Source organism: Embiotoca jacksoni, unplaced genomic scaffold (genome assembly GCF_022577435.1).
Source record: "Embiotoca jacksoni isolate LCO1_2020_lvr unplaced genomic scaffold, fEmbJac1.0.p SCAF_137, whole genome shotgun sequence".
NCBI lineage: Eukaryota > Metazoa > Chordata > Actinopteri > Embiotocidae > Embiotoca > Embiotoca jacksoni.
The window spans coordinates 135,001-148,115 of NW_027185271.1; the positions used below are offsets into that span (position 1 = coordinate 135,001).

At 45.3% G+C, this 13,115-nt stretch overlaps 1 protein-coding gene across 1 annotated transcript in view; it reads left to right on the forward strand.

The window, feature by feature from the left end:
- Positions 1–13,115, forward strand: part of galnt14 (UDP-N-acetyl-alpha-D-galactosamine:polypeptide N-acetylgalactosaminyltransferase 14 (GalNAc-T14)) — a 133,358-nt gene that overhangs the window by 98,074 nt on the left and 22,169 nt on the right. The window contains exons 8-11 of the mRNA XM_069147237.1: positions 6,363–6,447; positions 7,229–7,332; positions 11,047–11,173; positions 12,834–12,926. Of these exons, the coding sequence (XP_069003338.1) occupies positions 6,363–6,447; positions 7,229–7,332; positions 11,047–11,173; positions 12,834–12,926 (409 nt within the window). The remainder of the gene's footprint in view (positions 1–6,362; positions 6,448–7,228; positions 7,333–11,046; positions 11,174–12,833; positions 12,927–13,115) is intronic.

Consider the following 13,115-nt stretch of genomic DNA (forward strand, 5'->3'; position numbering starts at 1 on the left):
ATAATTTCTTCCAGAAAGCCAAACTACAAAGTTCTATCAGTAAGTTCTATTTTAACATACTAAAGTTCTACTGTTCAAGGTAAAGTCTGAAGAGGTGTGTTTTTAGTTTGTGGTGGAAGATGTTCAGAGTTTCTGCTGTCCTGATGTTGGTGGGGAGCTCATTCTACCATTTAGGAGTCAGGACAGCAAACAGTCGTGATTTTGTAGAGTGTTTAGCCCAGTGAGGAGCAACAAGCTGATTGGTAGAAGCAGAGCGGAGGGAGGGGCTGGGGTGTAGGGTTGGACCATGTCCTGGATGTAGAGGAGGAGGAGTTTAGACATGAGATGACCAGAACCTGGACCAGAGCCTGGACCAGAACCTGGACCAGAACCTGGACCAGAACCTGGACCAGAACCTGCACCTCCTTCTGAGTGAGAAGAGGACGTATTCTCCTGATGTTGTGCAGCATGTATCTACAGGAACGTGTTGTTGCAGTGATGTTGGCAGTAAGAGAGAGTTGACTGTCGAGTGTCTCCGAGGTTCTCAGCAGTCAGGGTCGGGATAACAGAGTTGTTGAAGGTAGTAGTCAGGTCGAGGGTGGGAGAGTCTTTCCCTGGAAGGAAGAGCAGTTCGGTCTTGTGGAGGTTGATTTCCAGGTGGTGTGAGGACATCCACTGAGAGATGTCAGTCAGACAGGCAGAGATTCATGCTCCTACCTGTGTTTCAGATCGGGGAAAAGAGAGGATCAGTTGGGTGTCATCAGCATAGCTGTGGTAGGAAAAGCCATGCGAGTGAACGACAGAGCCGAGAGAGTTGGTGTAGAGAGAGAAGAGGAGGGGACCCGAGACGGAGCCTTGAGGGACACCAGTAGTAAGAGGACAAGGTTCAGACACAGATCCTCTCCAAGTTACCCGGTAGGTGAGGTCGTTGAGGTAGGATGAGAACAGGGAGAGAGCAGAGCCTGAGACACCGAGGTCCTGAAGGAGGAAAGAAGGATCTGGTGGTTCACTGTGTCAAATGCAGCAGAAGGTCTTGAAGGATCAGGACAGAGGACAGAGAGGCTGCTCTAGCAGTGTGAAGCTGCTCAGAGACAGAAGGAGGACCGTCTCTGTTGAGTGGTCTGTTGAAACCAGACTGGTGGTCAAGAAGGTTATTATGGTGGAGATAGGAGGAGAGTTGGTTAAAGATAGCTCACTCCAGAGTTTTAGAAGGAAAGGGAAGAAGAGAGACGGTCTGTAGTTGTTTACTTCAGACGGGTTGAGGGTTTTTTTTTTTCAGGAGAGGGTTCACTCTCTCCTTCAGAGAGTTCAGGAAACAGACCGTTGACAGAGAAGTGGTGATGAGATGGAGAGAAAAGGAAGAAGGTCTGGAGCAATAGACTGGAGAATGTGAGATGGGATGGGGAGGGGGGGTGGAGGTTACCAAGGTAACAACTTGATTGGGAGACGGGGGGGGGTTGAAAGAGGAAAGTGAAGGGGATGAAGATGGCACCGTGCTAGTGGCAGCCTGTTACAGCAGCTCCCCCGAGTGTGTTTTGTTTTAACAATTTTTCTTTCTTTCTTCTCTCTTCGGAGTTGTTGTTATTTTTTCTTCACGTGTGTTAAGTTAACCGTCAGACAATGGACCGTAATTTTTCCACTTTTCTGGTTGGGGGCATTGTTATTGTTTACTCGCGTGATCAGCTGATCGCGCTGAGTCGGCCTCTACTGCTGCTGCGAGGCCTGAAATCCCGGACGAACTTCGGAGAAGACGTCGGGGTTGCAGAGCTGGAGCAAAGCTGAAGGCGAAGAGGAGGAAATTCAAACCATCAGTACCGACGATTTTAATGGGGAATGTGAGGTCATTGGCCAACAAGACGGACGAGCTCGGCGCGCTGGTAAAGACCCAGAGGGAACACCGGGAGTGCAGCATCATGTGTTTCACCGAGACATGGCTGCACTCACATCTCCCGGACCACAGCGCGGCCGTACCCGGCTTCAGGACTGTTCAGGCGGACGGAGACGTTGTTCGGAGCGGCAAGAAGAAAGGTGGAGGGATTGCAGTCTATGTGAACGAGAGGTGGTGCAATCCCGACCACGTGTGTGTGAAGGAACGTTTCTGTAGCCCGGACATTGAACTGCTAGCCGTGGGGATGCGTCCGTATTATTTGCCGAGGGAGTTCTCGTCCACCATTGTTATCGCTGTGTACGTTCCTCCATCAGCTGACGTAGAGGCAGCAGTGGACACCATCTACTCCACTGTGGCTAAACTGCAGACTCAGCATCCCGGTGCATTTTTGTTAGTTACTGGAGACTTTAACCAGTCTGGATAAAGTTCTGCCAACTTTGCACCAGTATGTGAACTGCCCCACCCGGAACAATAAAACTCTGGACCTACTGGATGCTAATGCCATGGATGCATACAGTACTACTGCCCTTCCCCCCCCTTTGTAGATCAGACCACAACCTGGTCCTGCTGACTCCCAAGTATGTTCCTCTGGTGCAGAAGCAGCCTGTAACCACCAGGACTGTGAGGAGGTGGACACAGGAGGCTAAAGACGCCCTGCAGGACTGCTTTGTGTCCACGGACTGGGATGTGCTGTGTGGACCACATGGGGAGGACATCAACAGCATGACGGACTGTATCACAGAATACATTAAATTCTGTGAACACTCCACCGTACCATCCCGGACTGGACACTGCTTCCCCAACAACAAGCCGTGGATCACCAGTGACCTGAAAGTTCTTCTTAATAAGAAGAAAGCAGCCTTCAGGTCTGGGGACAGGGACGAGCTCAGGAGAGTGCAGCGCCACCTGAAGGAGAAGATGAGAGGGTGCAAGGACTCCTACAGGAGGAAGCTGGAGGCAAAACTCCAGCAGAACAACGTGAGGGAGGTGTGGACCGGTATGAAGGAGATTACTGGGTTCAAGGGGAGAGAGGAACAATCAGGGGGAACCTGGAGAGGAACAACCAGGGGGAACCTGGAGAGGTCCAATGAGCTAAACTGTTTCTTCAACAGGTTTAGTTCACCACCCTCATCTGTCTCCTCCACACCTTACACCTCCCAAACACCTCTGCTGCCTCCCCACCTCCCCCCTCTGGCCCCCCTGGTGAGCTGCATAGAGCCCTCAATCTCAAAGGGCTCTTCCTCCATCGACACCTTGACCTCCCCCACCACCCCCCACACACCCCTCACCCCCCTCTCTGTGACCACTGGCCAGGTTAGGAGACAGCTGGAGAGACTCCACTAGCGCAAGGCTGCAGGACCTGACTGCATCAGCCCCGTGGTCCTGAAGACCTGCGCCGTCCAGCTGGCTGAGGTCCTACAACACCTCTTCAACCTGAGCCTGAAGCAGGAGGAGGTCCCAGTGCTGTGGAAGACGTCCTGCCTGGTTCCAGTCCCCAAGAAGACAACTCCATCTGGCCTCAACGACTACCGACCGGTTGCCCTCACATCTCGTGATGAAGGTGCTGGAGAGGCTGGTCTTGGCCCACCTCAGGCCGCTGGTGAAATCTTCTCTGGACCGTCTGCAATTTGCGTACCAGCCTCATGTGGGAGTGGACGATGCCATCATCTACCTGCTGCAACGAGCTCAGTCTCACCTGGATGGAACCGGTGAATCTGTGAGAATCACTTTCTTTGATTTCTCCAGTGCATTCAACACCATCCAACCACTGCTACTGAGTGAGAAGCTGCGGGTGGTGGGGGGTGGTGGGGGTGGACGCGCCCACCGTCTCCTGGATCAATGACTATCTGACAGGCAGACCACAGTTTGTCCGTCTGGGCAGTGTGCTGTCTGATACGGTGGTCAGTGGTACTGGAGCTCCTCAGGGAACTGTTCTGTCTCCTTCCTGTTCACCTTCTACACAACTGACTTCCAGAACAACTCAGAGTCAAGACATCTGCAGAAGTTCTCTGATGACTCTGCAGTGGACGGTGTATAAGGGATGGACGGGAGGAGGAGTCAGTGGTCAGTGTATAAGGGATAGATGGGAGGAGGAGTACAGGGCAGTAGTGGAAGACTTTGTGGAGTGGGCGGGAAGAAATCACCTGCTCCTGAACGTGGCCAAGACCAGAGAGATGGTGGTTGACTTCAGGAGGAAGACGACGGCTCCACAACCGTTGAGAGTTCTGGGAGAGGAGGTGGACATGGTGGAGGAGTACAAGTACCTGGGTGTGTCCATCGACAACAGACTGAACTGGAAGACCAACATCAACGCTGTCTACAAGAAGGGGATGAGTTGACTCTTTTTCTTGAGGAAACTTCGATCCTTCAATGTGTGCAGCGAGATGTTGGAGATGTTCTACCATCTGTTGTGGCCAGTGCATTGTACTTCGCTGTGGTCTGCTGGGGGAGCAGCATTGGAGCCGGAGACACCAACAGACTTAACAAACTGGTGAAGAAGGCCGGCTCCATCATCGGCTACAAACTGGACAGCCTGGAAAAGGTGGTGGAGAGGAGGACGCTGAACAAACTATTATCCATATTGGATAATCCTGACCACCCTCTCCACCTGCTGCAGGGACAGAGGAGGACGTTCTCCAAAAGACTCCTCCACCTGCAGTCACAAGGACAGATACAGGAGATCATTCCTGATACAGGAGATCATTCCAGATACAGGAGATCACTCCTGATACAGGAGATCATTCCTGATACAGGAGATCATTCCTGCTGACTGCAATAAGACTGTACAATAACTCACCTCTGGCAAAATCCATCACATAACAAGAACACTGTTGTCTGTGTTTCTTGGTTGTTTGTATATAATATATATAGATATATACTGTACTGTATATACTGTGCATTTTATATTTTATATTTTTTACTGCTATTTTACTGCTTTCTATTATTCTATTATTATCTTATTGCTTCCTGTATGCTGCTGTAGCGAAAAAATTTCCCCTCGGGGATTAATAAAGTAAATACCTAACCTAACCTAAGATGAAGATGATGGACATGTAGTTATAGAAGATGGATTATAAAATGAGGAGCGTATGTCATCTATCTTTTAAGTAAAGTAGTTGACAAAGTGGCTTGGTGGAAGGATGGAGGGAGGAGAGGGGGGGGGTCAAGGAGATTGGAGAAGATGGAGAAGATGGAGAAGATGGAGAAGAACTTTTTGGGGTTGGAAAATGAGGATGGAATTCTGGTTTGGTAGAAGGAGCTTTTGGCTGCAGAGAAAGAGGCAGAGAAAGAGGAGAGGAGAGAAGAGGAGGACAGAGAGGAGGAGGACAGAGAGGAGGAGGAGGAGGGAGAGAGGAGAGAGAAGAGGGAGAGATTGATAAGTGAGCAGGTCGTCAGGGTGGTTAGATTTTCTCCATTTCCTTTCTGCTGCTCTCATAGTGTCTCTCTGGAGCACTGAGTCAGACAACCACGGAGCTGGGGAGGACTGGAGGACATGGAGGAGGACTGGCAATGACTCTGGAGGTGCTCTGAGACTCAAGCTGGATCCTCCAGGAACACGGAAGAGATTCTCTCCATGAATTTGTTCTTCTCTTTGAAACATTAAAATGTCTTGACCATTTTTGAATATTAACTTTCTGATTTAGTTTTATTCCTTCTAATATCCACCAGATACAGAAACTGCAGACGATTCATGTTAAACTGAGACTGACTGAGCACCAGCTGTTCCTTCGTTTCTTCGGGAAACACATTAATATTAATAACGCTGAGGCTTTATGGACCCTTTTAAGAAAGAAATCTGAACATTTCAGAACCCACATATTTTCCCCAAATTCACCAGTCGTTCATCATATTTAGAGATCACATGAAACTTAACGGACGCAAATCAAGTCACAACACGATTGCTCGTCTCGTCTGTCATCAGTCTCCTTGAACACCACCTGTCCCTGAACACCATCTGTCCCTGAACACCATCTGTCTCTGAACACCACCTGTCCCTGAACACCACCTGTCCCTGAATGCCACCTGTCCCTGAACACCACCTCTCTTTAAACACCACCTGTCCTTGAACACCACCTCTCTTTAAACACCACCTGCCTCTGAACACCACCTCTCTTTAAACACCACCTGTCCCTGAACGCCACCTGTCCCTGAACACCACCTCCCTTTAAACACCGCCTGTCCCTGAACACCACCTCCCTTTAAACACCACCTGTCCCTGAACGCCACCTGTCCCTGAACACCACCTCCCTTTAAACACCACCTGTCTCTGAACACCACCTCTCTTTAAACACCACCTGTCCCTGAATGCCACCTGTCCCTGAACACCACCTCCCTTTAAACATCACCTGTCCCTGAACACCACCTGTCCCTGAACCCCACCTCTCTTTAAACATCACCTGTCCCTGAACACCACCTCTCTTTAAACACCACCTGTTTATCTCTCTTTATATTTAATATAATATAATGTATAGAATGAACTCTCTTCTTCTCTCAGGGTTTGATTGGAGTCTCCATTTTAAGTGGGAGCAGTTGTCACCTGAACAGAGAGCTCATCGGACCGACCCGACGCTGCCAATCAAGTAATACACACACACACACACACACACACACACATAACAGTATAATAATACACACATGTCGAGCAGGGAGTGTCCACATCCTGACTCCTACAGAAACAGACAGAGACAAGAGGAACAGAGGAAGAGAGGAAAAGGAGGAAAAGAGGAAAAGGAAGTACTAAGAAATGAGATGAAGGCAGTGACTGATGTAAACAAGAAAGACAAACTGATGACACCATTAAATTCATTTCAAACCTAAAAGCTGAATCTGCTTTCTAACACGCTGTAAAACGTTCTCTTTCTAACACGCTCTAAAGATAGAAGACACACATAAATATACACCAGCCTCTTCTTCATTTATTCTCCAACTTATTTTATGCTATTTAATTTCCTCACTTTCTCTACACACACACACACACACATTCACACACACACACACACACAAAGTTTTACATACACACACACACACACACACACACACACACACACACACACACACAGATACACACTCACACATACACACACGCATATACTCACAGACACACATACACTCACAGACACACACACTCAGACAAACAGCGTGCAGATGAACAGAGGGTATTGGATAACGCGTGTTGGCCTTCAGCGGTTCTCAGTCACATTGTTCACACTGTGATTCAGCCTGTGTTTGTGTGTTTGTGTGTGCATGTGATTGTGTGTGTGTGATTGTGTGCTTGTGATTGTGATTGTGTGCGTGTCTGTGTGTGTCACTGAAAACCGACGGGCTTACTTCTAATCTTTTTTTGCTGTGTTTCTCCGTCAGGACTCCCATCATCGCAGGAGGGCTGTTTGTGATTGACAGGTCCTGGTTCAACCACCTCGGGAAATACGACACCGCCATGGACATCTGGGGCGGGGAGAACTTCGGTGAGTCGTCCTGAGGGGAATAAATGTCTGTGGTATTTAAAAAGAAATTAACTTGTCTCGTGTCTCAAATTACTTTCATTTGAAAGGCTGTATGTAACAACAGTGGTCTGTACAGTCTGTGGGCGTGGCAGAGGGCGGGGCAGAGGGCGGAGTTATATAGAGGTTGTTTTTTTTACGTAATGTCTTTATGGAAGTCCAGGCAACTCGTTTCTGGGTTAGAGCTGTATGGACTGATCCTTCTGACACCTTCACAGTATTTATCTGCCCGACACCGACTTTATGATGAAAGAACTAACAGACATCTGAGTTCTTACAGTATTTGGCCTTTAAAGAATAAAAGCAGTCACGGTGTTGAGATAAGAGTTACATTTTTATCCCCTTTTGATTTTCTTAGTTTTATAGATTTGTATATGTTGAACAAACTCTCCTCCCATTTCTCCTGTTTTATTTTTACAGTTTACCTAAATAAAGTTTATTTTTTAAATATCACATGATTACACCATTTAACATCGATGACGCAAACTGTTCTGAGAGCTGTTATTGATCTGCTGCTCCCCACTATGTTTTCATCATTATTACAGCAGCAGTGGTGCACCAGTTAAACTGGGACAGACTGACACATGAAGACAAATCTGAACAATAACAGTTCATCTAAAAAACAATCAAATTACTGAGCAAAGGTTTCTGATGATTTATACTACGTATAATACTACTATATATAATACTACTTTATCCTATACTACTATATACAGTATAATACTGCCATATACTATACTACTAAATATAATACTACTTTATACTATACTATTATATATAATACTACTATATACTATTCTACTATGTACAATACTACTATATACTATACTGCTATATAATACTACTATATACTATTCTACTATATACACTATACTGCTATATATAATACCACTATATACTATTCTACTATATACTCTATACTGCTATACAGCAGATTCTCAACCTACGAACACAATGCGTTCCAAACAGCTGTTCGTAAGCTGAATTGTTCGTAAGTCGTTATATATTAAATTTCAACCTATAATTGCCATTTGAGGTCATTTAAATGCCATTACTATTCATTACTATTCCCTAAGACTTACCAGAAATAATTAGAGTACATAATAACAACACATAAAAAATGATTACTGTAACTTACCTTTAGAGCGAAGTCGATGCGTATACGTAGAAGTTGGAGGAGGAGGAAGATGAGGAGGAAGAGGAAGGAGTTATTGTTGGTGAGAGGCAGAGTTGTCATCGGAGAGATCGTCGCTGGAAATTGCGGTGGAGACGTCTTCAGTGGCGAGTTCATTGAAGATATCTTCGGTGGAAATTGCGGTGGAGACGTCTTCAGTGGAGATATCTTCGATTGATTCCTCTAAGACTGCTGAGGTGGACGGCATTGCTGGGGAGTCAGGTGCTGACGAAGGCATTGCAGAGGATTAGCCATCTTCTCGCCGCTGTCCAGCTTTTTGATAATGGCAACCTTCGTTTCCATGGTTATTGCCTGGCGTTTCTTACCACTATCATCACTTGCCTTACGCTTTTTGCCACTACCACTACCACTAGCATTTGCTTTCTTAGGCATGATAAACACGTGAGAAACGGGTGATAAATATATGAGAAACGGTAAAGTATCCAAGATGGTACGAACTAAGATGAACACAACAACGAAGTGAGTGTTGGAGCAACGAACGAAGTGTTGGAGATGAGCCGGTGCTGCTCGGCGTGGGTTGCGGCAGAAAGGGGAATCAGTCGGATGTGGTGCGCTGTACAAAATACGAACTTGCGAACGCAATACGGCATTTTACGAACATTTATGGACATCCGTCAGCGGTTGTTCGTATCTACGAATGTTCGTAACTCGAATGTTCGTAAGTTGAGAACCCTCTATATAATACTACTGTATTATACTATATACTATACTGCTACATACATAGATATATTTATGCTGTAATGTGTAGGAGTCAGTTTGCTGATTGCGGCTCTGCTGCTGTTGTCAGATCAATGGAAGAACACACACACACACACACACACACACACACACACACACACACTAAATCAAAATAACAAATCAGTCTGTCGGGGTCATCAAATATTCAGCGAGGTTTGGCCCACTTAGCCGTCATCACGCAGGATAGAGAACTGAAAACAGAGTTTTATGTAGCAAACCTTTGAAGAGCTGAACATCACAATGTCCTTCAAAATAAAAGCATAAAATATAGACTTACCCATCAACAAAAATACTTGTATAATGACAAACCTGGGCCGTTTGTCATCTGTTTGAATAATAAACAAAAATGTGTTTCAAGAATAAAAACATTTTGTATTCAGAAGAGTAAAGCTGACAGAAGCAGTCATTTGTCATAAATTATACTTTGCAATGCTGCTTGGTAAAAAGTAAAAGAAATATATACAGAATTTATCCATATATAATCCTGTTGTGAGTTGTGGGTGTTATTGTAGGTGTGTACTGGTCTGAAAATATTTGTTATCCAAAAATATTCTCATTCCAAGCTGTAGTAACTTTCTGTTTTTATAAATCTCTCTACCTGGATAGGGTTCATTCTTTAGGGTTGTTTTGTCTTTTACCTGGACCAAAGATCAACCAAAGAGTAATAATAAAGATTGATTGATTGATCAATGAAATTATTTTGGCACAGTGATAACATTTAACTATACGGCTATTTCGATAAAGCTTAAAGACTTTTCTGTTTTGAGATGGGGCAGGACTGGACACAAACGCAGACACAAACTCCAGTTTGGCAGGCAGGAGTCCTAACGAGGACTAGGAGCAGGTTCACTGTGTGGTCTCCCGAGGTCCGACGCAGGGTAGAAGGCAGGATGAAGTGTGTGGTAGTCCACGGCAAGTCGACAGAACGGGACAGGGACAGATGGCTGGTAGCACTGGCGACAGGTTGCGGGTGAGTGGACGTAGCTGGCAGCATGGACCGACACCTCAGGACTGTAGGACCAAAGTTGATATAGTGTCGGGAGGTGATTAGTGTGATGAAGAACCGGTGTGTCAACCTGCAGGTGGTGATCAGCTGGATTTGTAGCAGCTGCTCAATGATGAGGGGCGTGGCCATGGGAGGTGACTGGAGGCGTGATGAGGAGGACAGAACAAAACACAAAGCACATGGCAAACACAACAAATACACAGAGGAATGACAGCACACATGAGGAGAGGAGGTCTGGGGAAACAAAGGTCAGAACACAGGGTCAGACAGGGATCCTGACAGATTCACTTGCTTGCTTTTAACGATGTATGAATAAATACAGGGATTTTAATTTGAAAAGAAAGCTTTTAATTTGAAATGGATACAGGAAGTCCCAGCATTCTGCCAACCAATGGTGAAGTTCATCGTCACTCTGTGACTAGGCTGCTTACAGTAATTAAATATAAAAAATATTACATTATATGAAATATTATACTGTCTACTGATTTCAAGAGTAAACTTCATTGAGCCTTCAATGTTTTAAGGAAAACATTTTTTTACATTTTATATCAGGTATGTTTTTATCAAACTACAAAATAATATGTTGTGAAATATGTAAAATATGACACAAGTACGAATATGCACGAAATTCAGAGGTGTTCATGTTCGTGTGTGTGTGTGTGTGTGTGTGTGTGTGTGTGTGTGTGTGTGTGTGTGTGTGTGTGTGTGTGTGTGTGTGTGTGTGTGTGTGTGTGTGCAGAGATCTCGTTCCGGGTGTGGCAGTGTGGCGGCAGTCTGGAGATTCTTCCCTGCAGCAGAGTCGGTCATGTGTTCAGGAAGAAACACCCGTATGCATTTCCTGAGGGCAACGCCAACACGTACATCAAGTAAGCTATTATTATATGTTAGAGTCTGGCTGAGTTTCTATTGATGTTACAGTGTTTCATATTAGAGTTTGAATGAGTTTCTATTGATGTTAGTGTTTCATATTAGAGTCTGAATGAGTTTATATTGATGTTACAGTGTTTCATATTAGAGTTTGAATGAGTTTCTATTGATGTTACAGTGTTTCATATTAGAGCCTGAATGAGTTTCTACTTGTCTGACTTTTCTGTAAATATAATAATGATATAGTACCTTCTAATTAATAATCCCAGCAACGTTCCTGCTCTCTGAATCACGGTTTCCCCGACGACACAGGAAGCAGTGCTCTCCTCTCTGAGCTGTGTGTCATTGTTAGAGTGGATTTACATCTGCCTGGGAGCCTTTGAGCTGCGACAACAATATTATCCTATTAGCATAAACTGTATTCTGCTCTGTTCCTTTCACACAGTTCAAACAGAGAGATGTTTACAGGCAGTCCAATAATCCATTAACAGGGCTAATGTGCTCAGACTGCATGTGAATTGATCGGGTATAAATAGATGAATCAGGGCTACAATAAGGATTATGCTTCTATTCAGATTACAGAACTCAGTCTACAGTGTGTATTCCTCACAGTGTTATATCATAAGAAATAAGAACTTTAAACTGTATGACTGGGAGTCTGAAGTCTAAAGAGAAACTTAATTTATTTCTGAGCATTAAAAGCTCTTTTTAATTGTCCTTTAGTGAGTGAATATCCACTGAAAGGCTCTTACTGGGTCTGTAATGAACCCATGGAAACACTGGAGATGACTGGAGGTGAGGAGAAGACGAGGAGACCGAGTTTACTGAAATCTAAACTGCATCGTTTTATCACAAAATACCTCCTAGGATCCACACAGAGCCACAAACTGATGAGTTATCTGCTCGTTATTCCTTCAATAGTCCTGTAACTCATAAACCTCAGCATGTGAGCAAGGCATTAACACTGTCAGAGTTGGGAGTTGAGTTCCCATTGAGTCTTAATGGGCCACTGAAGAGATGGAGGCTTGTGTTCCAGAACCAGTACCGTCTGGTGTCCTCCAGATAATCCACGCCGCTCATCTCACTCCCTGTTGGCCGTTGCCGAGGCAACATCTGTTCAGTGCGGAAGATGCTGCCTTTCGTCGGCATCTCGATGGCCTGATGTTTGTGATTCTCCCAAACAAAGCTGCTGTTGTCTGCTCGCCTGTTTCTCTCCGTTAATTAGCGGAAGGCTTCTGCTCCGCCGGCCGGATTATCAATAAATAAACCTCGATAAAAAGGGCTGATTCATAATTTGATTTCAAAGATGACGTCGTTTCCATCCGTCGCCGAGGCCTGTGTATGTGTGTGTGTGTGTGTGTATGTGAGGATCTGGAGGTCCTTTATGGACCAGGAACAACGCAGCTCTGTAATACAAACATAGAAAAACACCTCGATTTGATTAGGTTGTTGTTCTTTAGTAGATACATGAAAAGACTCTCCTTTAAAAACTCTCCCATAAAAACTCTCCCTTAAAAACTCTCCTATGAAAATGTAACATCAGAACAAAATAAATCGAACCTTTTTCAGAACTGCATGTTATCGTTTGTTCTCTGATTACATGTTTCCTGCAACACGTCTCATGGATGTTCATATTTTCATGCGTGTGTGTGATGACAGGAACACACGTCGTACAGCCGAGGTGTGGATGGACGACTTCCGCCTCTTTTACTACTCCGCACGTCCCGCAGCACGAGGCAAATCCTATGGAGAGTAAGAACACACACGCACACATACACAAACACTCTCTCACACACACACTCTCACACACACTCACAAACACTCACACACACACTCTCACACACACTCACAAACACACACAAACACTCTCTCACACACACACACACACACTGTCTCACACACACACACACACACACACTCACACACACACTCACAAACACT